The sequence below is a fragment of the Haliotis rubra genome, unplaced genomic scaffold (genome assembly GCF_003918875.1).
Source record: "Haliotis rubra isolate DU_JTF1 unplaced genomic scaffold, ASM391887v1 Scf635, whole genome shotgun sequence".
NCBI lineage: Eukaryota > Metazoa > Mollusca > Gastropoda > Lepetellida > Haliotidae > Haliotis > Haliotis rubra.
The window spans coordinates 379328-405929 of NW_025767341.1; the positions used below are offsets into that span (position 1 = coordinate 379328).

General features: G+C 39.6%; 1 protein-coding gene and 1 long non-coding RNA gene across 2 annotated transcripts in view; one reads left to right on the forward strand and one right to left on the reverse strand.

Annotated features, from left to right (window-relative positions):
- Positions 1-24852, forward strand: part of LOC124256683 (calcium-binding mitochondrial carrier protein Aralar2-like) — a 49691-nt gene extending 24839 nt beyond the window's left edge. Inside the window, 14 exon segments of the mRNA XM_046690655.1 lie at positions 398-537; positions 2181-2327; positions 3470-3611; positions 6867-6960; positions 7556-7640; positions 8310-8406; positions 9833-10041; positions 11795-11875; positions 12445-12585; positions 13122-13281; positions 14365-14412; positions 14415-14522; positions 22263-22353; positions 23335-24852. Of these exon segments, the coding sequence (XP_046546611.1) occupies positions 398-537; positions 2181-2327; positions 3470-3611; positions 6867-6960; positions 7556-7640; positions 8310-8406; positions 9833-10041; positions 11795-11875; positions 12445-12585; positions 13122-13281; positions 14365-14412; positions 14415-14522; positions 22263-22353; positions 23335-23497 (1706 nt within the window). The 3' untranslated portion in view covers positions 23498-24852.
- Positions 3066-5735, reverse strand: LOC124256685. The gene is made up of 3 exons (XR_006893038.1): positions 5685-5735; positions 5047-5050; positions 3066-3103 (listed from the first exon to the last, which is right to left on the reverse strand). It is a non-coding gene; the product is annotated as an uncharacterized LOC124256685 (long non-coding RNA).
- Positions 24853-26602: the final 1750 nt, after the last annotated feature.

A 26602-nucleotide genomic window follows, 5' to 3' on the forward strand; every position in this document is an offset into this window, starting at 1 on the left:
CTTTGAAGCATTGAAGCATGGGCGGCAATTCAGAGGTATCATGATGATCAATACGATTCAGTTATGTTGTTGTGTCTGGAGGACACTGCTTTGCAATGGTTTCTGGATTTGCCTGATCATGTAATACAAAGTAAACAAAATAAAGACAGCATGCCGCTGGAAAAGGGGAATAACTCTTGGGTTATGAAAGACGTTTGAAGGTTGTAACTGTTTCTGAAATAAAAGGCTCAACTGCATAGTATTCTCGAAGCGAAATTAAAACCTGTAGCATAAAACCTGTTGAAGTCAAACATATGTGGAAACTTTGTGAATAACTAACTACTGAGAATAGTCTTTGCTCGCTCAATGAGGCATAAGCATTATGACAACTTGTGAAGGCCATGTGTTTCACTTCCAGATGAGTTCGAGGACATCATCAAGCACACCACCCTCCACCGGGATATGCCCTTCAACTTCAGCAGTGACTTTATCAAGCTGCACTTCGGCAGCACCAAGTCCAGGAAGGTGTCATACGCCGAGTTCACACAACTTATTCACGTGAGTTACTTCCATGTTTACATTCACCCTTTGTCCCTGCTATCCCATAATCATCTCCTTGTGAAAGTTCCAGCAGAAGAGGTTCCGAGTACCATAGTTTCATAGGTGCATATGCAAAAGCCCTGGTTCGATTCCCCACATAGGCACAATGTGTGAAGCCCATTTCTGTTGTTCCCAGTTGTGATATTGCTGGAATATTGAAAATGTTTAGTGAAACATTGATCTAAGGGAGATAACTCCATTTTCTTTAGCGGTATGCAAGGTGAGCATGTAAGCTGGACAAGGGGAATAACTCTGGGGTTATGAAGGACGTTTGAAGGTTGGAACTGTTTCTGAAATAAAAAGCTCAACTGCTTACAACTGCACATGTGGTGATGATCCCGAAACGATCCAAATAAGAGCCAAATTAAACTTGAACATTACCGAGGATTGCCACCCTTTGAAGCAATTTTGAAGCATGGGCGGCAATTCAGAGGTATCATGATGATCAATACGATTCAGTTATGTTGTTGTGTCTGGAGGACACTGCTTTGCAATGGTTTCTGGATTTGCCTGATCATGTAATACAAAGTAAACAAAATAAAGACAGCATGCTGCCGCTGGAAAAGGGGAATAACTCTTGGGTTATGAAAGACGTTTGAAGGTTGTAACTGTTTCTGAAATAAAAGGCTCAACTGCATAGTATTCTCGAAGCGAAATTAAAACCTGTAGCATAAAACCTGTTGAAGTCAAACATATGTGGAAACTTTGTGAATAACTAACTACTGAGAATAGTCTTTGCTCGCTCAATGAGGCATAAGCATTATGACAACTTGTGAAGGCCATGTGTTTCACTTCCAGATGAGTTCGAGGACATCATCAAGCACACCACCCTCCACCGGGATATGCCCTTCAACTTCAGCAGTGACTTTATCAAGCTGCACTTCGGCAGCACCAAGTCCAGGAAGGTGTCATACGCCGAGTTCACACAACTTATTCACGTGAGTTACTTCCATGTTTACATTCACCCTTTGTCCCTGCTATCCCATAATCATCTCCTTGTGAAAGTTCCAGCAGAAGAGGTTCCGAGTACCATAGTTTCATAGGTGCATATGCAAAAGCCCTGGTTCGATTCCCCACATAGGCACAATGTGTGAAGCCCATTTCTGTTGTTCCCAGTTGTGATATTGCTGGAATATTGCTAAAAGCTGCGAAAAACGAACTAACTCACTAATGTGGTATAGTAATTTAGATGTCCTGGTTCAAGAAGTGGAAGATTCTAATAATTTGTCAATGTTTCATTTTGCTATTTACTGATGTTATCTTTTTGTGGAGGAGAGTTGTATTTCACACATGTACACGATCAAGAAACAAGAAGAGTCTTTGATGACTAGTTTTGCATTTTTGAATTGAATGACACTAAATGACTTTTGAGAAAATCTGAAATTATCAACAAAATTAAGTTTTTTCCATTATTTGTCTGCCAAAGACAATTTCTTCCTATTTTTACATCCTTTTATCAGTAAAGTACAGTTTATTACTACATAGTCATAAAAATAGTGATTTGTTATATCTATTATACACTCGAAAAAGTTTTGGAATTTTTATTGACGTTCTGATGTTTTAAGACTTCAACCTGAGGTATTCCACTCTGATTGTTCCAGGACTTCCATGATGAACATGCCTGGCAGGCTTTCCGCAAGTTCGACAAAAACAACAGTGGCTTCATTTCTGCCAAGGATTTTGAGCAAGTGATGATTTCTTTGAAGAGTTACCTGCTCACGCCTTTCGTCAGGGACAACATTGTTCCTGTGAGTACAGCAGAACATGCACATTTTGTCTAGAATCTTGTCTAGAATCGTCGGAAATACTACACTGAGGTCATGGTATAAAGTATAATCATGTCACAAATTATCTATTTACATATAAATAAAGAAAATAGTAAGTGATATCACTTTTTGTAGATCGTGAAGATCCGGGTTAGAATTGGTGTGTAGTAACCCATGCTTGTCGTGAGAGGTACTAACAGGATCAGGTGGTCAGGTGCACTGACTTGGTTGACACATGTCATCGTATCCCAATTGCGTAGATTGATGCTCATGCTGTTGATCACCGGATTGTCTGGTACAGACTCGATTATTTACAGACCACTGCCATATAGTTGGAATATTGCTGAATGCTGCGTGAAACAACAATCCAACCAACCACTTCTCTTTGTAGCAAGTGGTAGGGTTTGCCATGTTATTGTTCACTGATAAGGCAGACACGATTAAACAATTCAGATAGGTAGGTATTTTGAGAAAATTTGTAAATGAAGTTTCTTTCTTTGGACTCTGTTATTAATGAAATTAAAATTACAGCTATCTCAGCTAAATATTTATTCTATTATGAACTGCGTTTTGTGTTACCTCCCCTTATCAAGCTTTACTTTGGCAGCTGATCCTTTTGACTTTGTGATCGTTAATGTATTCAAAATGATAGGCATATCAGAAGCTGTGATGTTGTGATGGAATGTGCATGTAATGCAGAGGGATATAGTCTGTACGTCCGTCTGTCCATCCGTAATCATTTCATTTCCGGAGCATGACTAAAATAACGTTCAATATTTTTCAACAAAAATTTGTATATATATATCAAACAGAACCTAAAGTGGTGCCTTTTGCTATGTACAGATTTTTGGCATTTCTATTTTTCTGGATTTCTATGGAAACAATTTGGTCTTCAAAGGGGTGGATTTTGTTTCCTTAGCATATCTAAAAAATTGCTCAATATCTATCAATTAAACTTGGCAGATATATGAGACACATCTTGGTTCCTTTTGCTGTTTTCTGATGACTTGTTAACATGGGGATTATATCTATGTACAGGTGCCGCTCCACTTACCAATACCGGGATTATATCTGTGTACAGGTGGCGCTCCACTTACTAATGCCGGGATTATATTTGTGTACAGGTGGCGCTCCAGGGGGATAAACATCGGCAGATCAGCTATGCATATTTCAACGCCTTCATTTCACTGCTCAACAACCTGGAGTTGGTCAAGAGGATCTACCTTGCAGCAACACGCCGTGACCCCAACAAGGAGATCACCAAAGGTAGCCCCGGCTTAATGTGTCCCCAATAACAAAGTTCATTGTTAGAATGGACAGAAAATATAGTGGATATGGTCATTTCCACACAGTGCAGTGTGCTATAAGGCCTCATGCCTGTGACAAGCAAAAGTTTGGATGGTCTGCAGATTGTGAATATCTCTAGTTTGACACATCCTTTTTACATGCCGGGGGATAAAATCGAAACCTTACGTACGTCTGTCTGTCCGTAATCATTTTGTTTCCGGAGCATAACTCTAAAACCTTTCAATATTTTTCAACAAAACTGAGCAGATGTATGAGGCAGATCCTAAAGTGGTGCCTTTTGCTATTTGCGGATTTTTGGCATATTTATTTTTCTCGCTTTCCATGGAAACGATTCGGACTTAGTCTCAAAAGGGAGGGGTGGGTTTTGTTTCCGGAGTTTCGAAAACCTGTCAATATCTTTCTACAAGACTTGGCAGATACCGGGTATATCAAACAGAGTTTTGGCATTTATATTTTTCATGATTTCCATGGAAACGATTTGGACTTACTCGTAAGAAAATCAAGTTGGATTTTAAGTAACTGTCAGAAGATTTGTTCTTTCAAATATGTGGGGACCAAGCCCTAGGGTAGAATGTCTCCAGCACCTTAATGAGGTGACTAGGTTAGGAACCTGTTGAGTTCTAGGTTAGGATTAGTTCAACACAACCTCTGCTGGTCATACGATGTTACTTAATGCACAAGGTGGCCAGATGGTCTGTGACTTGTTTCATGACAATCCTTGGAGGCAGGAATCATTGCTCACATTATTATCCCACCGGCATATAATGCGGTGGGATATAGTCGCCGCCTCGTCCGTCTGTCCGTCCGTCCGTCCGTCCGTCTCGTAATCATTTTGTTTCCGGACCACAACTCAAAGACCGTTCGATATTTTTTAACCAAAATTGGTAGATATGTCAAAAAATAACCTAAGGTGGTGCCTTTTGCTATTTACAGATAATTGTCATTTTATTTTTCTCGGTTTCCATGGAAACATTTTGGACTTAGTCTTAAAGAAGGGTGGGCTTCGTTTCCGGAGCATAACTCAAGAACCGTTCAATATTTTTCAACAAAACTTGGTAGATGTATGAAACAGAACCTTAAGTGGTGCCTTTTGCTATTTGCCGATTTTGGCATTTTATTTTTCCCGGTTTCCATGGAAACGATTCGGACTTAGTCCCAAAAGTGAGGGGTGGGCTTCGTTTCCGGAGCATAACTCAAAGAACCGCTCTATATTTTTAAACAAAACTTGGTAGATGTATGAAACAGAACCTTAAGTGGTGCCTTTTGCTATTTTGCCGATTTTGGCATTTTTATTTTTCTTGGTTTCCATGGAAACATTTTGGACTTAGTCTCAAAAGTAAGGATTGCTTTCTGTTTCGGAGCACAACTCAAAACCGTGATAATATTTTTCAACAAAACTTGATAGATATATCAAACAGATCCTAAAGTTGTGCCTTTTGCTATTTTGCCGATTTTTGGCATTTTTATTTTTCCGGTTTCCATGGAAACGATTCGGACTTAATCCCAAAAGTGAGGGGTGGGCTTTTTCGGAGCACAACTCAAAAACCTCTCTATATCTTTCAGCAAAACTTGGCAGATATGTGTGAGGCAGATATTGAAGTGATGCCTTTTGCTATTTGCAGATATTTGTGATTTATTATTTTCTCGGTTTCCATGGAAATGATTCGAACTTAGTCTCAAAAAGGAAGGGATGGGTTTTGTTTCCGGAGCACAACGCGAAAACTTCTTAATATCTTTCAGCAAAACTTGGCAGATATGTGAGGCAGATCCCAAAGTGGTGCCTTTTGCTATTTGCAGATTTTTGTCATTTATTTTTTTCATGATTTCCATGGAAACGATTTGCACTTAGTCTAAAATCAAGCTGGACTTTAAGTAACTGTCAGATGATTTGTTCTTTCAAAGATGTGGGGGCCGGGGGGATATGTCATCTTCTGATGACTCTTGTTATTTTTCTCGGTTTCCATGGAAACGTTTTGGACTTAGTCTTAAAAGTGAAGGGTGGGCTTCGTTTCCGGAGCATAACTCAAGAACCGTTCAATATTTTTCAACAAAACTTGGTAGATATATCAAACAGATCCTAAAGTGGTGCCTTTTGCATTTCACAGATTTTGGCATTTTATTTTTCCGGTTTCCATGGAAACGATTCGGACTTAGTCCCAAAAGTGAGGGTGGGCTTCGCTTCCGAGCATAACTCAAGAACCGTTCAATATTTTTCAACAAAACTTAGTAGATGTATGAAACAGATCCTAAAGTGGTGCCTTTGCTATTTGCCGATTTTTGGCATTTTTATTTTTCCCGGTTTCCATGGAAACATTTTGAACTTAGTCTCAAAAAGTAAGGATTGCTTTCGTTTCCGGAGCATAACTCAAGAACCGTTCAATATTTTTCAACATAACTTGGTAGATATATCAAACAGATCCTAAAGTGGTGCCTTTTGCTATTTGCAGATTTTTGGCATTTTTATTTTTCCCCGGTTTCCATGGAAACGATTCCGGACTTAGTCCCAAAAAGTGAGGTGTGGGCTTCGTTTCCGAGCATAACTCAAGAACCGTTCAATATTTTTCAACAAAACTTGGTAGATGTATGAAACAGAACCTTAAGTGGTGCCTTTTGCTATTTGCCGATTTTTGGCATTTTTATTTTTCTTGGTTTCCATGGGAACATTTTGGACTTAGTCTCAAAAGTAAGGATTGCTTTTGTTTCGAGCACAACTCAAAACCTCTCTATATCTTTCAGCAAAACTTGGCAGATATGTGAGGCAGATATTGAAGTGATGCCTTTGCTATTTGCAGATATTTGTGATTTATTATTTTTCGGTTTCCATGGAAATGATTCGAACTTAGTCTCAAAAAGGAAGGGATGGGTTTTGTTTCCTCGAGCACAACGCGAAAACTTCTTAATATCTTTCAGCAAAACTTGGCAGATATGTGAGAGGCAGATCCCAAAGTGGTGCCTTTGCTATTTGCAGATTTTGTCATTTATTTTTGTCATGATTTCCATGGAAACGATTTGCACTTAGTCTAAAATCAAGCTGGACTTTAAGTAACTGTCAGATGATTTGTTCTTTCAAAGATGTGGGGGCCGGGGATATGTCATCTTCTGTTGACTCTTGTTAGTCACTTGACAATAACATTTGGTAAATGTGTTGTTAAAATCATCCTCCAGATGACGCTGTAGGTAGATCAGGGTAATTATACAGGTCTCTTGTTTCAGAGGAGTTGATGTACCAAGCACAAGACTTTGCCCAGATCACACCTTTGGAGCTGGACATTCTGTTCCAGCTAGTTGGTTTACATCATCAAACAGGGTACGTCATAATCTACTGTGTAGGTTAGGCATATTTATTCTTGTGAAGGGTTTGAATCCTTGATCTTTGACCATGAAATGAAAAGGATCACCTAAAATTTCTGCCCCTCATGGGGTCAAGAGTTTTGCTGTTAGATTGAGCTTATCTTCATGAACATTTGACCCGTGAAGATCCGGGTTACAATTGATCTTCAGTAACCCATGCTTGTCGAAAGAGGCTACTAATGGGATCGGGTGGTCAGGCTAATGCTGTTGATCACTGGATTGTCTGGTCCAGACTCAATTATTTACAGACCACTGCCATATAGCTGGAATATTGCTGAGTGCGACGTAAAACTCAACTGTGTATAGCACCCATCTTTACCAATGACAATAATAAAAAAAACCTTCTTTCCATCTTTATCCCAATTGCGTGAATCAATGTTCTTGCTGTTGATCACTGGATTGTCTGATTCAGGCTCGATTATTTACAGACTGCCACCATATAGCTGGAATATTGCTAAATGCTGCATTAAACAACAAACCAACCAAAAGCTTCTTTACGATTAATCTCCAAAAACCACAAGTTCATCTGTTCTAAATCGTCTGTTCCTTAGGAAGGTGAAGCTGTCGGACCTGGAGATGTTAAACCCAATGACAGGTTTCGAGAGTCCGTTCTCCATCCAGATGCAGATAGCAGAGGTATGGCGTCGCCCAACCGTCATGTCATTGTTTTAACCATAAGCCATGACTGGATTCTCAGCTAGAAAAGAGCACAATCCTCAAAAGCAGTCTTAGGGCTATTGTGGCCGTTGCTAAAGTAGTGGTGGTAGTTTCACCTAGAGCTGAGATAGTTATGAATAATTGAGCCCATTGCCACAGCACCCCATGCTTGTCATAAAAAGCCAGTGGGTGAGGATGGGGCAGTTACATTGGGTAACAACGCAGAGTGTGCGTCGTCCACATGGCTTGTTGCATGTGCCACCAAGATAAAACTGGATTGTATTCTTATTGAGATGAAAAATAACATTTGCACATGACAAAAATTTGCATGTGGAAAGTAGCCTCATGATCATTACAAAGTAGTGCTTTGAACATACATCATAGTAACAAATCTCTTCTGATAGCCCAGTAGTTTGCCAGGGGATTCCCCACCTTCAGTTCCGAGTATTTTCTCAAAATTCATGGTCTTCATCAGTTAAGGATCAGTCTAAAGTTGCCAGAATGAGGAAGTCATGTATGTATGTTTTTCAGGTTTGTTTTATGACACATTTCATGCAAATGTATAGAATAATGTTGTAAAAGTGTCCATTTTTGTCGACATTCTAATGTTGTGAGGAGAGCTACAGTACCAGGGTCCTCTATTTTCAGCAAAAACTGCGGCAGGAGCAGGGTACAGCTACAAGAACAGTCGCATCAGCAGTGATGGAAAGTGCCTACAGGTTCTTCCTGGGAGCCATCGCTGGAGGTGAGGCTGGCTAGTCTTGCTTTGGACCCATGAAGATCCGGGTTAGAATTGATCTTCAATAACCCATGCTTGTCGTAAGAGGTGACTAACGGGATCGGGTGGTCAGGCTCGCTGACTTGGTTGACAAGTGTCATCGTATCCCAATTTGAACGATGCTCAAGCTGTTGATTGTCTGGTCCAAAATTGATTATTTACAGACCGTCGCCACATAGCTGGAATATTGCTGAGTGTAGTGTTAACAACAAACCAACCAGCTCTGTTGCTTTGGGTTATGTTGGATTGAATATGTCTGTTGCAACCTTTCGGATATCATTTGCGGTGCTGTTAGATATAATAATTAAGTCAGACACCAAACTTGAACTTCCGGTTGTCCTGAAGTATATCACACACATTTGATAGTTGTAATCTAAGATGTGTTTTTCACCTATAGTCTGTTTGCGGTGAAAACGTACCAATGAATTTCACTTTAAACAAAAATGTAAATCAAATAAAGAGAAATTAAGATTGCGAAACCTCGTAATTTTACCTTGCCATTTCAAAATTTAAATCTTAGATTTTTATTCAACTTAGGATAAAAGTTGTTTAACAAACGATCATAGTTTCAAATCAGTATTATTGGTTTGTATTACAAGGGGGTATGCACATTAATGAAACACCAAGAACAAGGAGGGTTGGTCTAAGTTAATGCTCATCACGTACCAAGCACATGCATTTGTTTCACTGTTCCAACTACTGCGCTTTACCCCTTGTAATACAAAACCAATATAAGCGATTTGAAACAATGATCGCTTTGTTAAACAACTTATTTCCTAAGTTGAATAAAAATCTAAGATAAAATTTTTAAATTGGCAAGGTAGAATTATGAGGATTCGCAATCTTAATTTCACTGTATTCAATTTACATTTTTGTTTGAAGTGAAATTCACCAGTACGTTTTCACTGCAAACAGACTATAGACGTGTGTAAGAAATCATGTTATTATGACAGCAGTAACACATACTTTCCATAAAAGATAATAAAATGTGTGTAGTGGTCCCACATAGCCTTAGCAGATGTCGTGTTCTTTTCAAAGATGTGGGGGCCGGGATATGTCATACTTTCTGATGTCGTGCAGAAAAATGGCATTGATAAGCATTTGATGGTCATGCCAAAGAACCGGGTTCGATTCCCCACATTGGTACAATGTGTGGAGCCCATTTCTGGTGCCCTCCACCGTGATAATGATTGAATATTGCTAAATATGGATTATTACTAAACCCCTAACCATATACTGCTGCTTATCGCTGATGTATTGCTAAAAGCAGTTTAAAACCCAACAAAGAAGTTGAATATCCATAGAACTTGGTTCTCCTTCATCTTTACATCTTCTAAAATGCCTCTCAAAGAAGTTAAAACTTAACCCACTCAGACTATGTCTCTCCTTGCAGCTACGGGAGCTACTGCTGTTTATCCCATCGATCTGGTTAAGACCAGAATGCAGAATCAGAGGTCAGGGACGTTTGTGGGTGAGCTGATGTACAAGAACAGCTTCGACTGTGCCAAGAAGGTCATCCGGCACGAAGGTATTCTGGGTCTCTACAGAGGTCTCGCGCCTCAGCTTGTGGGTGTGGCTCCGGAGAAGGCCATCAAACTTACAGTGAGTTTGAAACATCATTTATGGTATCCCCTTTACCAGTTTCCAATGATCAAAATAATTTTTAAAATCTTGTAGTTAATGAATGATAACCCTTACCTGTGAAGATCTGGATTAGAATTGGTCTTCAGCAACCCATGCTTGTACTAATGGGTGGTCAGGCTCGCTCACTTGGTTGACACATTTTGTGTAGATCATTGCTCATTCTGTTGATCAGTGGATTGTCTGGTCCAGATTCAATTATTGACAGAGTGCAGTGTGAAGCAACAAACCAAAAGTAAATAGTTGTTTGATCGGCCGCCGGTATCCCCCCTTAAAATTCATTCTGGTCAAATCATATGACCTGAATATATATTCCTCATCTGATAAGGATGAGTTTTAGTATGTTTCTTTATTGGGTAAGACTTCCGCCTGTATCTGCCCTTAAATTTCTTTCTAGTAAAATCATATCGCCTGAATATATATTCTCATCTGATAAGGATGAGTTTTAACATGTTTCTTTAATTGTGTCTTAACATGCTGAAAGGCATATCAAACTTCTAAATATGTCACTCAAAGCAATTTTTCCTCATCATTAAAATCTAGGGGGGATACGGGTGGTAGTCTCACCGCATCGTCTACCTTAGTCAAACAGCATGTTCATCTCAAGTGATAACAAACCAAAAAGTATTTTATGGTAAAACATATATCACTCTATAAAACAAACCTGCATAATTAAAAGATACACCTTACCAGCAGAACATTATCTGTGATATCCTTACAAATATATACAATGAACAGTTATAATCATATAGGATTTCAAATGGCACAAACATTACATGTACCAACAAGTATACAACATGGCCGACAAAGATGGCAGCTGAGCAGGCACAAATGCTTGTGTGTTGCCTGACTTACCTGATGCCTATAAACATTATTTTACACTAATCTTAAAACACATTCATACTTTAACATCACACAATATTTTAACCTAAACAAGAATAATGTGTATAATATAACTATATTTAACAAATATTAGATCCTACATGCCATGTTTTATAATTAAGTTAGCTCACCTTAAACAGAGAGTAGTTGTAGATCAAAAGGAGAAATCAGACATCCGTCTAACTGTCACATCCATATGTTTAAGGTGCCTTCTTGTGCGGCTGTATGTGGTAGACTAAGATAAAATGTACTGATGTTAGTGGAGAAAAGTAGACAACATTAAACTGACCAATAAGAGATCAAGGAATAGCTTGCCCTTTGAGTGAGGAACAAAAGAACACCCTTCTCTCCCTCAATAGAGCCCAGGCTCAGCTTGGGCAATCAAGCTGGAGACAAATACCGTGGATACTCTTATAAAAACCTAATCCAATAAAACTACCACAACCAAACAGTTTAAAGATGATACCATATTTACACAAATAGATAAAATGTAAAAATATGAATTATGAAAAAGATCTTAGAAAATTCTACGCTTATGCACAATAGTCATGGTTCTGGAACGAGGTTCTTGTGGCATTTTCCAGGTCATTCTAATAATATTCTGTCTAATTCAGGCAAAGTTTAAACATAGCACACCACTACTTCTCTGAATCTATTGGTACAATGTGTGACTGTTGAAACACTGTTGCACAGAGTACAACACTACCTCATAACAATGTACACCTACAATCTTAGTGGATATAGCTTAAAGATTTCTGATGTGACACCAAGCAATAATCACTCGCCACTCACTCACTCTCCCACTCACACCAACATTCTTTGTTTATTGTAGATGAATGACTTAGTGCGAGACAAGTTGACAAAGTCCGACGGCAGCATTGAACTGTGGGCTGAGATGGTGGCAGGAGGATGTGTAAGTAGCATTAATGTGTCATAGCATGTACTGATCTTTCCTGCTTCCATTTATCAGTTACATTCCTCGTGAAGATCCGGGATAGAATTGGTCTTAAGCAACCCTTGCTTGTTGCTAGAGGCGACTAACAGCATCGGGTGGACAGGCTCGCTGACTTGGTTGACACATGACATCATCCCAATAGATTGATGCTCATGTTGTTGATCACTGGATTGTCTGGTCCAGACTCGTTTATTTACAGACCGCTGCCATATAGCTTGAATATTGCTGAGTGCCGCGTTAAACAACCAACCAACCATTTACATTACATTGTTTGCAAATAGAACACTGCCACTTTGCAGATTTGTTATACAGCTATATATATATGCTTCACGTTCAATGATCCTTACATCAGGATGGTTTTCTCCTATACTCTACTGACCCTTAATATCTAACACTCAATATAAGGATCATATCTTAGGATTACCACTTTCATGCTCAAAGTCTGTAAAACCAACAGATCCTGAAGGTGTGCTCTGTCAATGTTGTGGGATGTACCAACACTCACTTATGTTGCATATTGTTTTCAGGCTGGTGGGTCACAGGTCGTCTTCACAAATCCTCTGGAAATTGTCAAAATCCGTCTGCAAGTAGCTGGAGAAATTGTTGGCAGGTCAAAGGTCGGAGCAATTGGTGTCGTAAAGGAACTGGGCTTCTTTGGCCTCTACAAGGTAAGTTAGCATCAGGGGAGATAAGTCATAGAGAATCCTTGCGTCACCTCTCACTGACCTTGTAACTGATCCAATCTATAGGGGTTGTGTTGGGGTAGCCTAGTGGTTACAACATTCGCTTGTCACGCCAAAGACCCAGGTTCTATTCCCCACATGGGTACACAGTGTGAAGCCCATTTCTGGTGTCCCCTGCCAATATTGCTGGAATATTGCTAAAAGTGACGTAAAACCTCACTCACTCACTCACTCACTCACTCACTCACTCACTCACTCACTCACTCACTCACTCACTCACTCACTCACTCACTCACTCACTCACTCACTCACTCACTCACTCACTCACTCACAAGTGAAGCAGGCACATTTAGATGTGCCGTAATTTGGTGAGTATAGTAAGGATGACCAGCTATAGCTGTGCAGTATAAAACCCAACCCAAAAGTGATGAACTTGAAAATGTGGCATGATATCGATGATGTCTCGCATTTTTCCAAGTTTCCAAGATGGTTCTTCAAAGTAAAATCTATCCTGTTTCCAGGGAGCGAAGGCTTGCTTCCTCCGTGACATCCCATTCTCCGCCATCTACTTCTCGTGCACGCTACAACTCCCTGGCACACTAAGAAATTCTTCTGAGCTGGAAGAGGCTTAACTACGTTACAGATCCCCTGGCACACTGCTGTTGTCTGCCACCATTGCTGGTAAGTCAGGTCTTAACTGACGTTACAGATGATACCTTGTCAGACAATATGTAATGTATGATTGATTGCTATTGTCTCACATATGTACAGGTGTGCTTGTATGATTGATGCCTGCTGTTGTCTCACCTATGTACAGGTGTGCTTGTATGATTGATGCCTGCTGTTGTCTCACCTATGTACAGGTGTGCTTGTATGATTGATGCCTGCTGTTGTCTCACCTATGTACAGGTGTGCTTGTATGATTGATGCCTGCTGTTGGACATTGTGTATGTAGGTGTGCTGTAGGATGGATGTCTACTGTCAGTCAGTATGTAATGTGTGATTGATGCCAATTGTCAGACAATATGTAATGTGTGATTGATGCCAATTGTCAGACAATATGTAATGTATGATTATTCCTATTGTCTGACAATGTGTACAGGTGTGCTGTATGTTTGATGCCAGTTGTTGGACAATTGGTATGTACGTTTGGTTCCTATTGTCTGACAATGTGTACAGGTGTGCTGTATGTTTGATGCGAGTTGTTGGACAATTGGTATGTACGTTTGGTTCCTATTGTCTGACAATGTGTACAGGTGTGCTGTATGTTTGATGCCATTTGTTGGACAATTCGTAAGTACATTTGGTTCCTATTGTCTGACAATGTGTACAGGTGTGCTGTATGTTTGATGCCAGTTGTTGGACAATTGGTATGTACGTTTGGTTCCTATTGTCTGACAATGTGTACAGGTGTGCTGTATGTTTGATGCCAGTTGTTGGACAATTGGTATGTACGTTTGGTTCCTATTGTCTGACAATGTGTACAGGTGTGCTGTATGTTTGATGCCAGTTGTTGGACACTGGACACTATGTTTGATACCTGTTGTCAAGAAATGAGTACAAGTGTGCTGTTTAATGCTTTTCTGACTTGAAACTTGAATCTGGTCACACTTAGCCAATTAAAGGTCCTGAGATGTTTTTGCATAGGAGACAGGAATCTAGTTCTGTTGTGAATGCAGCTTGTGATAACTGCTGTGATGTTTCTGATGCCAGATGATCATGTACTGTATGATGCAGATGGCTGATGTTACTGTCTGTCCAAAGGTATGCCTGCTGCGTTTTTACCAACACCTGCTGATGTCATCAAGACACGCTCCAGGTGGCAGCACGGTCGGGCCAGACAACATACAACGGCGTCACAGACTGCACCCGCAAAATCTACTTGGAGGAGGGATGGGGGGCCTTCTGGAAGGGTGCACCAGGTATGGAAATTAGTTACTTGTTTATTCTTTGATTGTTCTTTCAGGGTTTCATGTCTTACCAGAATCTATGGATGTTGGCTAGGTGCCAGAATGTGATTCTTGGTTTTTCAGCACTTGTGATTGTTGGTATAAAAGAAATAAGTGCCTACAAGCTGTATCACTTACAAGGCTATAGATTGATACTGATGGTATCAATCACTGGAATGTCTGGTCCAGACTCGATTATTTGCTTACATAGCTTGAAAATTGCTGACTGCAGTTAAACAACAAACTGTAAGCAGTGGATATTAATATGAAATTTGCCCAAGTAATAATTAGTGTTGGGAATTGGTTAAAATCTCATAATTGATGATTGGTTCATTACCACCGATCAATCATCGAAAAAAATTGGTTAGCGTCATTTATAAAATTTGTTAATGCACATAAAAATAAGGAAAAAAACATGTAGTTCTTTTGGCAAAATTTCACATCTTTAAAGGATGACTAGTATGTTAGGAACATAAATTTCTTGGAATCTTTAAGATAAATTCAATCGTGACTGGAAACGAGCTTGTAGTGCTTACGAAATGTAACAGACAAAACCAACCATGTGAAAAATATTGTTAATGAAAACAAGTGTTCCAGAATTGTTTGTGTTCGATTATGAGAAATTGTGATCGATTGCTTGGTCGTTGCGTCACTACGACCAATCATCGATTATTTCAATTAATCGGACCACCACTAGTAATAATAACAAATAATGACATACCTAAGTATTGAATACCTTTTACATTTGACAAACTGACAATGGAGAGTCGGATCATTCCACTGTGCTTGCTTTGCTCCGTAGTGCCATATACACTGACATAATGGTGGGGAGGGTTGTATCCCATTACCCCTACATCCCAGTACCCCTACAATTAGTTAAAACAACACACGGCGTTAACCTGTCTGGCATAATGAACTTACCCATGGAAGCGATTAAAGTGTTGTGTATAGAAAATTTGTTTAGAAAACTAGTATCTTATACCCGCATTTTGCTCAGTTATCAAACACTGAACAAGCTACACTCCTCTTACAAACAGAAATATTTTTCCTTATCCTGACTCATGCTCTTTTTGCTTGTCTTCTTCTTCTTGCGAACATAGTGGAACACTTGTATCTCCCTAATTGAAGCTCCCTTCAATTTAAAATCACTAATTAGTATTCACCACGAGTTACCTCCTTTCCACAAGCGCGTGAACGAGGGCGCCACCTCTACCCATGTGCCTCACTCTCTCCTTCTTCGCCCAGTGAGCTGGACGTGAGAGCGCCTGTGTCTCCCGACACACTATATCCTTTGTTTTATATTTAGTTAGTTACCTCGTGATAGACATCTATAGAGGTTTAGCTAGTATCCTTCAACCATTATATATTGATATTTAGTCGCTTTTTTACAGTTTATTCAATGGACGCCGGTTTGTTTCAAGTGGATTACGTTGATGAAAATTCTGTACTATTGCAGATTACGCTTTTATGCTGCTGCTGATCCACCTTTAATATGATGTACGGCCATGTTTATTATATTCACACTGCAGTTGCGCGTACTAATTTATCCAATTCTACCTTTTATTAATATTTACTTTGGCGCTTGGCACGCGACAGCAGATAGGTCGCGCGATGCAGAGTCTAGTATGACTGATACACGGAACCCTCGCCAGTCTACTGCTGTTGGCCAACTCTCCCGTGGTGGTGTTCCGCTAGAGTGGTGGAGAGGTGTGGACGAGTCCGCCATCTCCAAGAAGCATCCTGCTTCCCCAGACATCCCATCGCCGCAGCAGAAGACTAGAGGGTTTTTCTACTACATCTCAACAACCCAGACCGCTCCCATCGGGTTTTGGGCCTGTATGATGATCAGCCGTCATCATACCGTTGTACATCAAAGATTGACCGATGTCGCACAGATCAGCATGCAGCCTGATGTACCAACGCGAGATATGATGATCGCCCTGAGGGTCCCATCATTACCAACACTCAACGCAGACGCCGCGACACCCAGGGCAGCGCCGACCTCTGAGGGAAAATCAACTAAGTCTACTAGGACTTTCAACCGAGATTGTTCCAACCGATGACCTGACCTCTACGATGATCAGCTGATCATCATCCCCGACGACGCCACAAGAAACGACCGGTGACAGCTACAACGACATCAGCAGAGATCACCATGCAGCCTGATGCCTCTACACTGATGTCGGACGATTTTCCGTGGACCCTCCATTAACACCGCAGATAAAGCAATCGACGCACCTCGCCGCAGACCATCCCAGAAGACATGATGCGACAAATTATGAACATCATGGAGGACCAATATCTGGCGTAGCAGGGTCCGAAGTTTCGCTGGAAGGCTCCAACGTGAGACAGCACCCCAGAGGCACCCCCGCCAACGAGCAGCCAGGACGATGTCACCTTCGCTAAGGAAGTCACGGACCACCTTGACGAAGCGACCTAGATGTACAGCCTTCGCTAAGGCCTTCGCTAAGGCGAAAGGACCTAGATGTACAGCCTTCGCTAAGGCGAAAGAACCTAGATGTACAGCCTTCGCGAAGGACTTCGCGAAGGCAGGATAGATCATCACCTTATGCGTTTCATCCCTAGATGTGGACTCGACCATCAGACATCACGGAAGCCTTCGCTGAAGGTCATATCGCTGCGTCTCCTCGACCGACGCAGAGGAAGCTTCTTCGCAAGGCATGCCTAAGGACACCTGAATCCAGATCATCATCATCTAGAAGGACATCGAGGGACTATACAAGAGCTTCACAAACTATCAACGCCCTCACAAGTCTCCAAGAAGATCAACCCATAGACAAGTTGATCATCGATATCAAGTATAAGAACTACAATCGTGATATTGGTTCTGTTGAATCCATGACGAGACGATGTTCGCTGGCCTAAATAGATCTAGAACGATCAATTAGACACTTATCACCAGACTTCGTGAAACACTCCACTTCTGAATATAAGATGATCCATGCCCTATTTTAGGCAAGCGCCACGATCCCACATCCTGTTAAACACAGAGGCTGTTCACGGCAAGCCATATATATATTTATATATATATATATATACTAATCGGCTTTTGATTCGACACCTTCGCGATGGTCGCTAAGGCTAAGTGGCTCCAAGTCTACTTCACCCAGAAGATCTAGAAGGGATACTTCGAGAACTTCGCTAAGTCTCCGGCGCTCACCGAGGAAGTCTCCTCCAAGGTTTCCATATACCAGCCACTCGCCATATATAGCTACTGCCAGTCCGTTTCAAGACGCCGCGATAAGTTGATTATCAACTGTATGCCAGATGCCGCCTATAAGCCTACGCTAAGATAATTGCTTAGGCTATTTACAACACAGAACGCCGCTGTATTATTAGTCAACGACATTTCATAGATCTTCACAGAAATCAACTATTCCGTGATAAATTGCTAATATACAATCTCGACGACGATACGATTATCTACATGCGACCATTACGCGATATCTGCAGACAATTCAATATCGAAATTGAACAGCAGCCTTGTTACAGCGAAAGTATAACTCTTAATCGCCAAAGTTTCTGAGAAGAAATATGTACAACAAGTTCAACGCTAATTCTACAATTATGACGATACATTCATGTATACAGTCTACAAGCTCACAACTTGCAAGTTGTTTATACCCTTATATATAAGGAAGTCGGAATTATATTCAAAACTGAAATTATTTTCACGACAACCAGGAAAATAACCTACCCAGCATAAAATTTACAGAGCGAGATATTTCATACCGGAGGTTTCGCTACGTTACCATTAACCCTCAAACACGCGGGTCACCGGATAACTTCGAAGCTACGGTGAAGACCGACGCTTATGCTAATATCAACGATTTTACAAGAATTTATTCAAGGTGGGTTTTTCCCCGCTACACCGTGACATCACAGCTGGTATTTATACAGAATCAAAATGCCTTGTTCTGATTGGACCGCTGAGGGACAACGACTCCACACAGAGGTCGCATCTCTGTTCACAGTTCAAGACTTACGCCACAAGTGACAACTATATATCAGTGAACGAAAGCAAGCCTCATTACAGTCCAGTTAACCTGAACATTCATGATTAGACTGCCTTTCTTCAGTTAGAGACCTCCCCTGTCAAGTTAAGACGAGGGATCGGCAGTCAGGCTGATTTTACATAAAGTTCAACGAGGACAGACACACCTGGTTGTGCACCTACATCGCCAAGGATTTCAAGAGCTTAATTACCTAGACGAAAGATACAAGTGGATCTAAATCCACAGCTTCAGACTACAGCTGAATTTCATCAAGTTTAATTAACACAACTAGATGGTTAGTAAACCTACTAAACTTCTGTTTGGAGAATAAAACGGAAATTTCACTTCAACCTGGGGATATGAATATAGTGTTCCAACACCTCACAAGTGAGGTTTATGAACACGCCTTGATGACATACTTGGACCCCATGATACGATGATTCTATCAAGATGGCCAGCAAGAGCACTGTAAATTTATCTCCACCAAACCAAACAGGAGGAAAAAAATGCAACAGATTATTTCCTCTATCATCAACTTACGCAGAGTGAAGTCTCATGTACTATATCTCCATTTGGATCAGAACTGTCATACTACGTGCATATGGATGGACCTATTCCGACCCTCCATGAGCTTAATACTCATGATATTATAGCTTAACTTCTAGAATTGTTCTACACAAATGTGATTGAAATAATGGAGGGTTTATTTCTGAACTGATATGGTGGTTGCAAACCATTATCTGAGAGATATCACCACCGAGGACGCCTCAGGTATACACCAATTGATCCCATGGTCCTCGACAACAGCTGACAGTTCTCGGAGAAGATAAGTCAATCTAACAGATTTTTACTTATCTTATAACAATACTAAATAGCTTCATGCTATATATAATTTACTTAAGTTCCTTTTATCATCACAGTACTATGATTATTACATCATACAATATATAAGTTAACAACTCTACAGAGTTTGTTATTATATATATTTACCTTAAGTTATTCATATCTTAAGAGTAATACTATGGTTACATGATAAATGCATTAGCTAACAAACTCTACAGAGTTTTTATTATTTTATACATAGCTTAAGTTAATTAAGCTAACAAACTCTAATGGAGTTTTACTATTATATAGGTAACTTAAGCTAATTATACCTTAAGCATAGTACTATACTCATATTATTAAAATATATTGGCCAACAAACTCTAAGGAGTTTTGCTATTATATAGGTAGCTTAAGCTTATTCATATCTTAAGCTTAGTACTATGTTTATATCATATAAGTAGATTAGCTAACAAACTCTAAAGAGTTTTTGCTATTTGGCTTAAGTATCATCATATTTCTAAGCAATATGGTTATATTATAACATGTATTAGCTAACAAACTCTACAGAGTTTTAGCTATTATATATGTAACTTAAGCTTATTCATATCTTAAGCTTAGTACTATGTTTATATCATATAGGTATATTAGCTATCAAAACTCTAAAAGAGGGTTTTGCTATTATATATTTCTGCTTTAAGTTTCATCATATTTTAAGCTTTATGGTTACATTATAACATGTATTAGCTAACAAACTCTACGGAGTTCTTGCTATTATATATGTAGCTTAAGTTTTCCTTCATAAGCTCAATACTAGGTTTATATCATAGCTAACAAACTCTAAAGGGTTGTTTTCGCTTATTATACAATTAGCTTAAGTTTTCATCATATCTTAAGCAGTATGTTTACATTATAAGCAGATTAGCTAACAAAACTCGACGGAGTTTTGTTATTATATATATATAGCTTAAGTTTCATCATAACTTAAGCTCAGTACTATGTTTTTAACATAAAAAGTATATTAGTTAATAAACTCTAAGGAGTTTATTTTGCTATATACATTTAGCTTAAGTCTAATCTTATCTTAAGCTTAGTACTATGGTTACACTATAAACATATTAGCTAATAAACTCTACAGAGTTTTTGGCTATTATATATGTAGCTTAAGTTAATAATATCTTAAGCACAATACTATACTCATATTGTAAAATATGTTAGCTAACAAACTCTACGGAGTTCTGCTATTATATATGTAGCTTAAGTTCATTATATCTTAAGCACACTACTATACTCATATTGTAAAATATATTAGCTAACAAACTCTACGGAGTTTTGCTATTATATATGTAGCTTAAGTTAATTATATCTTAAGCACACTACTATACTCATATTGTAAAAATATATTAGCTAACAAAACCCTACAGAGTTTTGCTATATATATGTAGCTTAAGTTAATTATATCTTAAGCTCAGTACTATACTAATATTATAATATATATTAGCTAACAAACTCTACAGAGTTTGGCTATTATATATGTAGCTTAAGTTAATTATAGCTTAAGCACAGTACTATACTCATATTATAAAAATATATATTAGCTAACAAACTCTACAGAGTTTGGCTATTATATATGTAGCTTAAGTTAATTATAGCTTAAGCACAGTACTATACTCATATTATAAAAATATATTAGCTAACAAACTCTACAGAGTTTTTGCTATTATATATATAGCTAAAGCTTATTCATATCTTAAGCTCAGCATTATATCTATATCATATAAGTATATTAACTAACAAACTCTAAAGAGTTTGCTATTATATAATTAGCTTAAGTTTAATCATATCTTAAGCTTAGTACTATGTTATATCTTAAAGTATTTTAGCTAACAAACTCTAAGGAGTTTATACTAGCATATTAACAAGCTTAAGTCTATTAGTCTTAAGCATTGTATTAATGTTATATATACTTTATCATAATAAGTACATGGTAATAACCTTTATATGGCAGCTGATAAGTTAGCAGCAGGAATTCATCAGTTCAGTGCCTTTATGAAGTTCCCATAGGGTTATTACAATCATCACAGTTCAAATCACTAATTATTAAAAATCCAAAGTATTAGTATTCCCACCTCCGCTCCAGAGGATGCTACAAGCAAAAAGAGATGAGTCAGGATAAGGAAAAATATGTAATTTTTGGAGTAAAATTGATATTTTATACTTATCCTGACTCATGAGGTCAGCCCTCCCATCCTCCCCAAATAACACTTTGGATTTCCTGTAAATTCAAAATGTTGGGCTCAGTATATGAGGAGAGAGTGAGGCACATGGGTAGAGGGTGGCTCTCGCTCCCGCTTGTGGAAAGGAGGTAACTCGTGGTGAATACTAATTAGTGATTTTAAATTGAAGGGAGCTTCAATTAGGGAGATACAAGTGTTCCACTATGTTCGCAAGAAGAAGAAGACAAGCAAAAGAGCATGAGTCAGGATAAGTATAAAATATCAATTTTACTCCAAAAAATTACATTGGCCATCTGGCCTGGTGTCTGTATTTTTCTATGTCTTTTTACCGTTGCCATTTTTTGACATGTAGGATGGGAGGATACCGTGGGGAGCCTTGTGGTTGAAGTATTTGATCGTCATGCCGAAGGCCCAGCTTCTATTTTATAGATGGGTGCAATGTGTGGAGCCTATTTCTGGTGTCTCCACCCTGATAGTGCCAGAATATTGAAAACAGTGGCACAAGACACAACTCACTCACTCAGTGTTAAACTGACATGTTAAAAGTTGCTGTGATATTGTTCAGTGGTACACTGGCCAGTTAAATGAAACAGAAAACCAGAAACTTTTCCATACGCCAGTCTTGTTTTGTGTTTCAGCCCGAGTGTTCCGGTCCTCACCCCAGTTTGGTGTGACACTGCTGACATATGAGCTGCTGCAACGTGTATTCTATATCGACTTTGGTGGAAGGTAACCTATAACCCTTCTATTTTTGAGTGGCATTTACAAAACTAGGAGCACATTGAGGTTCCGGGTTTAACTTAATACACAGAAAGTTATGCTGGTCTATAGATGCTGCTTCATGGATATGGTGGTCTTGATCTAGCGTCATCACTTACAGCATGTGTGACTGCTGATGACATCCATCACTGGATTGTGTGGTCCAGGGTCATTTAATTATAGAATTAGCTGGAATTTTGTTGATTGATATACAGACAGTCACACAGGCACGGCAGAGACAAAAGGAATATATATTTTGAGCCGTAGCTGTCAAGTCAATCAACTATTGATATCCCAGCATCAACTAATCCACTTATACTGTAGAGTGTTGTGTTAAACAACTAACAGCAGCCAACGTTATTATTGATTTGCAGTAACAGATGCCTTTCGAAAGAGGCGACTAAAGGCATAGGTATTGGGTTATCAAGCTTCCTAACTTGGTTGACGCTTGTCATCGTATTCCAACTGTTTAGGGGGGCAGTGGGGTAGCCTAGTGGTTAAAGCGTTGGCTCATCAAGCCGAAGACCCGGGTTGGGTACAATGTGTGAAGCCCATTTCTGGTGTCCCCTGCCGTGATGTTGCTGGAATATTGCTAAAAGCGGCGTAAAACCAAACTCAGTCGGTCCAACTGTTTAAGTCAATGATCTTGATATCAATGACTGAATAATCTGATCCCCTTTTTTCGGTATTTATTCAATGTCAGGGTCGGTAGGGTAGTGGTTAAAGCGTTCTCTCGTCACACTGAAGACCCGGGTTTGATTCCCCACATGGGTACAATGTGTAAAGCCCATTTCTGGTGTCCCCTGCCATGGTATTGCTGGAATATTGCTAAAAGCGGCTTCAAACTAAACTCACTCACTCACTATTCGATTGTCATGAGAGAGCTGGAATATTGCAGAAAGTTGTGTCACACAACGAACAGCAGCTAATGCTAACCTGTCTTTGTTTCAGGCGTCCTGAGGGCTCAGAAGCCAAGTCTGTACACTTAGAGGAATTAATGTCTCGTAACCCAGACCACATAGGAGGGTACCGCCTGGCTCATGCTACCTTCCAGGGAATCGAGTCACAGTTCGGACTTTGTTTGCCCAAATTTCGCACCACAGCTACAGAATGAGTGGTGACGGTTCGTTATGATAAGGAAAACATGTATGTGCCCTGGTTGCCAGTTTGCAGTTGAGTGACAAGAAATAACGGTAGTTGTGTGTGATGGCCTCAAATGTCCACCGAGAGTTAGATCCCCATCTCATGTCACAAGTCATCAAAACGCGCCAACATTTCCCGAGAGGTACAGACACTGAGTGAAGTCTATCTATACTGAATCTGTGATAATTGTCTTGCCTTTCAACCTTGAATATGCTCGCAGAGCGCCTCTGTCACTGGATTGAGTAGTATTGGGGGAAACATGCAGGGTATGGGGGCGTAGAAGAGAACTGAGATCAGGTCTGTGAACCAGCTCCGAACATGACCGCAGCCAACTTTCACATTTCAGTATCTGTGGTATTTTGTGCCATCATCAGCTCCTGACAAGGCCAGATTCTCTTGTTCATGTAGCAAGCATGAAAATCAGCTCCTCACATTGCCAGTTGGCTGCAACACAATCTCTAACACAGTGCCAGGTAGTTTCAAAAGCTCCTAACAGCGCAAAGTAGTTAATGCAAAACGGTGCCATCTACTTGCAAATGAAAATCTCTTAAACAACGAGGTGGTTGCAACACAAACTCTACAAGGGCTATCTCAAATCAACACAAGCTCCTAACAGTGCCAGCGACTGCTGCAACACAAGTGCCTGAGTACGACTGCCAACGTGTCTCCAGCAGAAGTTCCTTACACTGAGCTGGCATCAATATCCAAATACTACGCAGAGCTCTGCAGAGCCAACCAGTTCAGACTGTTCTGCACCAGCTTTTGACAGTGTCAGGAATGAGGAGACTGATTGTTAGGTATCTTGTCTTCCCAGAATCATTAAAGCATCTTCTGTCACAGATCACATGTGACAGTGTCAGTTCTCAGAGTATAGTACAGAATACTGACTGGGATATGAGTGTAGAGCATGGTGCATGGCTGCTTGGTTGAGACCAGTGAAAAACTCCCTTCTTGCAGGATTCTCCAGTGTAGTTGCATTGTATCAACATCTTCGATGGATAAACTCTGGCGATGTGGAAACTATCCGCTACAGAGTCTCTCTAATGGCAGTTATTTATGATGTCAACATCATGGTTACAGGTTGTTTGGAATGTGTTCAAGCTCATTCATTGTTACATGTTGCGGATGTTCAGTGAGATCCTTTTTGGATAAACACATATATACGTTAAGTTTCTTATTGCTAAATATTTTTGTTACGCAACATGAGTATTTATTACTGTACAGTCAGAAAACTGGCTTTGTTTGAACAGGGTAATCCAGTGTGAGACGTTTCCGAGCATTGACTGTGAGAAGTATTAGCTGTAGAACTCCTTGAAATACAACAAATTGAAAAAGAATGGTAAGACTTCTACCCGTATTCCCCATAAATTTTAACGATGACGGAAAAGATGTATATATATATATATTCAGGTAATATGATTTGACTAGAAGCCATAAACTAAGTTTAAAAATGACATTGTGCATACAGACATTAAATAAGGGTCAGGATAGGGTTAGGGTCAGGATAGGGTTAGGGTAAGTGTGAGGATAGGGTAAGGGTCAGGATAGGGTTAAGGTAAGGGTTAGGATAGGGTTAATGGGGATACGGGCGGAAGTCTTTCCAAAAGAGTATGGTATCAGTTTCTGAAATGATCAACATAAATGATAACATATCTAGAACGATAGCATGCATATATATATAACATATGTGTATCTCTTTAAACGTGATGAGAAGAAATGATAATTTTAACACTGCTTTATGAATAGTTTAGCATGAAAGGCAGGACTGTATTGATTAAAGTTGTGTTAGATTTATGTAAGTTTTGGTTCACCGGTGTGCATGAGATCGAAAGTTTGTTACTGTATCAGTAGTTGTTATCAATTACAATCTTCTCACGGTGGCCCATAGCATCCTTCAGCTGTATCAGGATCCCTGGTTATAGGGGAAAACCTGGGTTCATGCAACCTGGTACGTTTATTCTGAACAGTGCCTAAGATTAGGGTTTTGTCGCAGTAGGAACAGGTTACAACCTGTGTGACTTAGACCTCAATACCTGGACCCGTTATGATCATGTGAACAATTAGGCAATGTAATATCTTATTCTATATTATGACTAAAAGGTTGTATCGCCTTTGAAGATTTAGACATAATTACAGTCACTTCTTTTGAATATAATACATGATTAAGATATTGAAAAACTCAAAATTGTAGCCTCAGAGCTGAAGAATAAATCGCCATTTCTTACAAATTTGATGTCAGGAATTAACATAACGGGTATCCGGGTAGGGTAGGGTAATAGGGGGTGGGGTACCCGGGAAGAAAATATGGAACCATCCCAGCCCTATACAATACCTCTGTTTTTATAGCTTGTTCAACTGTTTATTCAGTATTGGTGACGTATGGCATAATACTAACAGAACTCCCAGTGAAAGTCATTGTGATGATCGTTACCTTATATTCCTGGGTACTTTAATGTATACACTTTAGTACCAGGCAAGTAGTATACACAATGTGATGGACCTGAATATATTGTTCCCTTTCTCAAGTGTATGAAATAAGACAAAAACCCAGCCAGACATCAGGGCTGGTAACTTATAAATGTTACCAGCCCCACGTGGATTTAACCTGAACAGACACCAAGATATGGTGAATTTACTCAGATGTATGGAACATCTAAAAAATATTACCAGACCATCAGGCTGGCTTGCTGTAAATTTAGACCATCCATCAGAAATCTAGCCTGTTTCGGGCGGCTGGACAGGCCTTATTTCATACTCTGCTTTCTCCAACTAAACAATTATGGTACTTTGTGACAGTCCCTAATGATTGTCTACCTTTAAATAGACCTAATCTCCTGGAAAAGGTAAGATCTTGGAAGAAGTTGACCACCATGGCACTGTAGCCATATGTACACTTAGTGTGCTTTCAACAGCAGTATGGTGGTCCCCGATGAGTGATGGCGCCATGATATAGTCATTTGCCTTTTACAGAAGGTAACGTGTGTGACCGCCTTATCTAAAGGTTAAGCTTTCATCAAACGGTTTTTTCTGGTGGTAAGACATTGTATCGCTTCGTCTGAAAGAACGAGAAAATGAA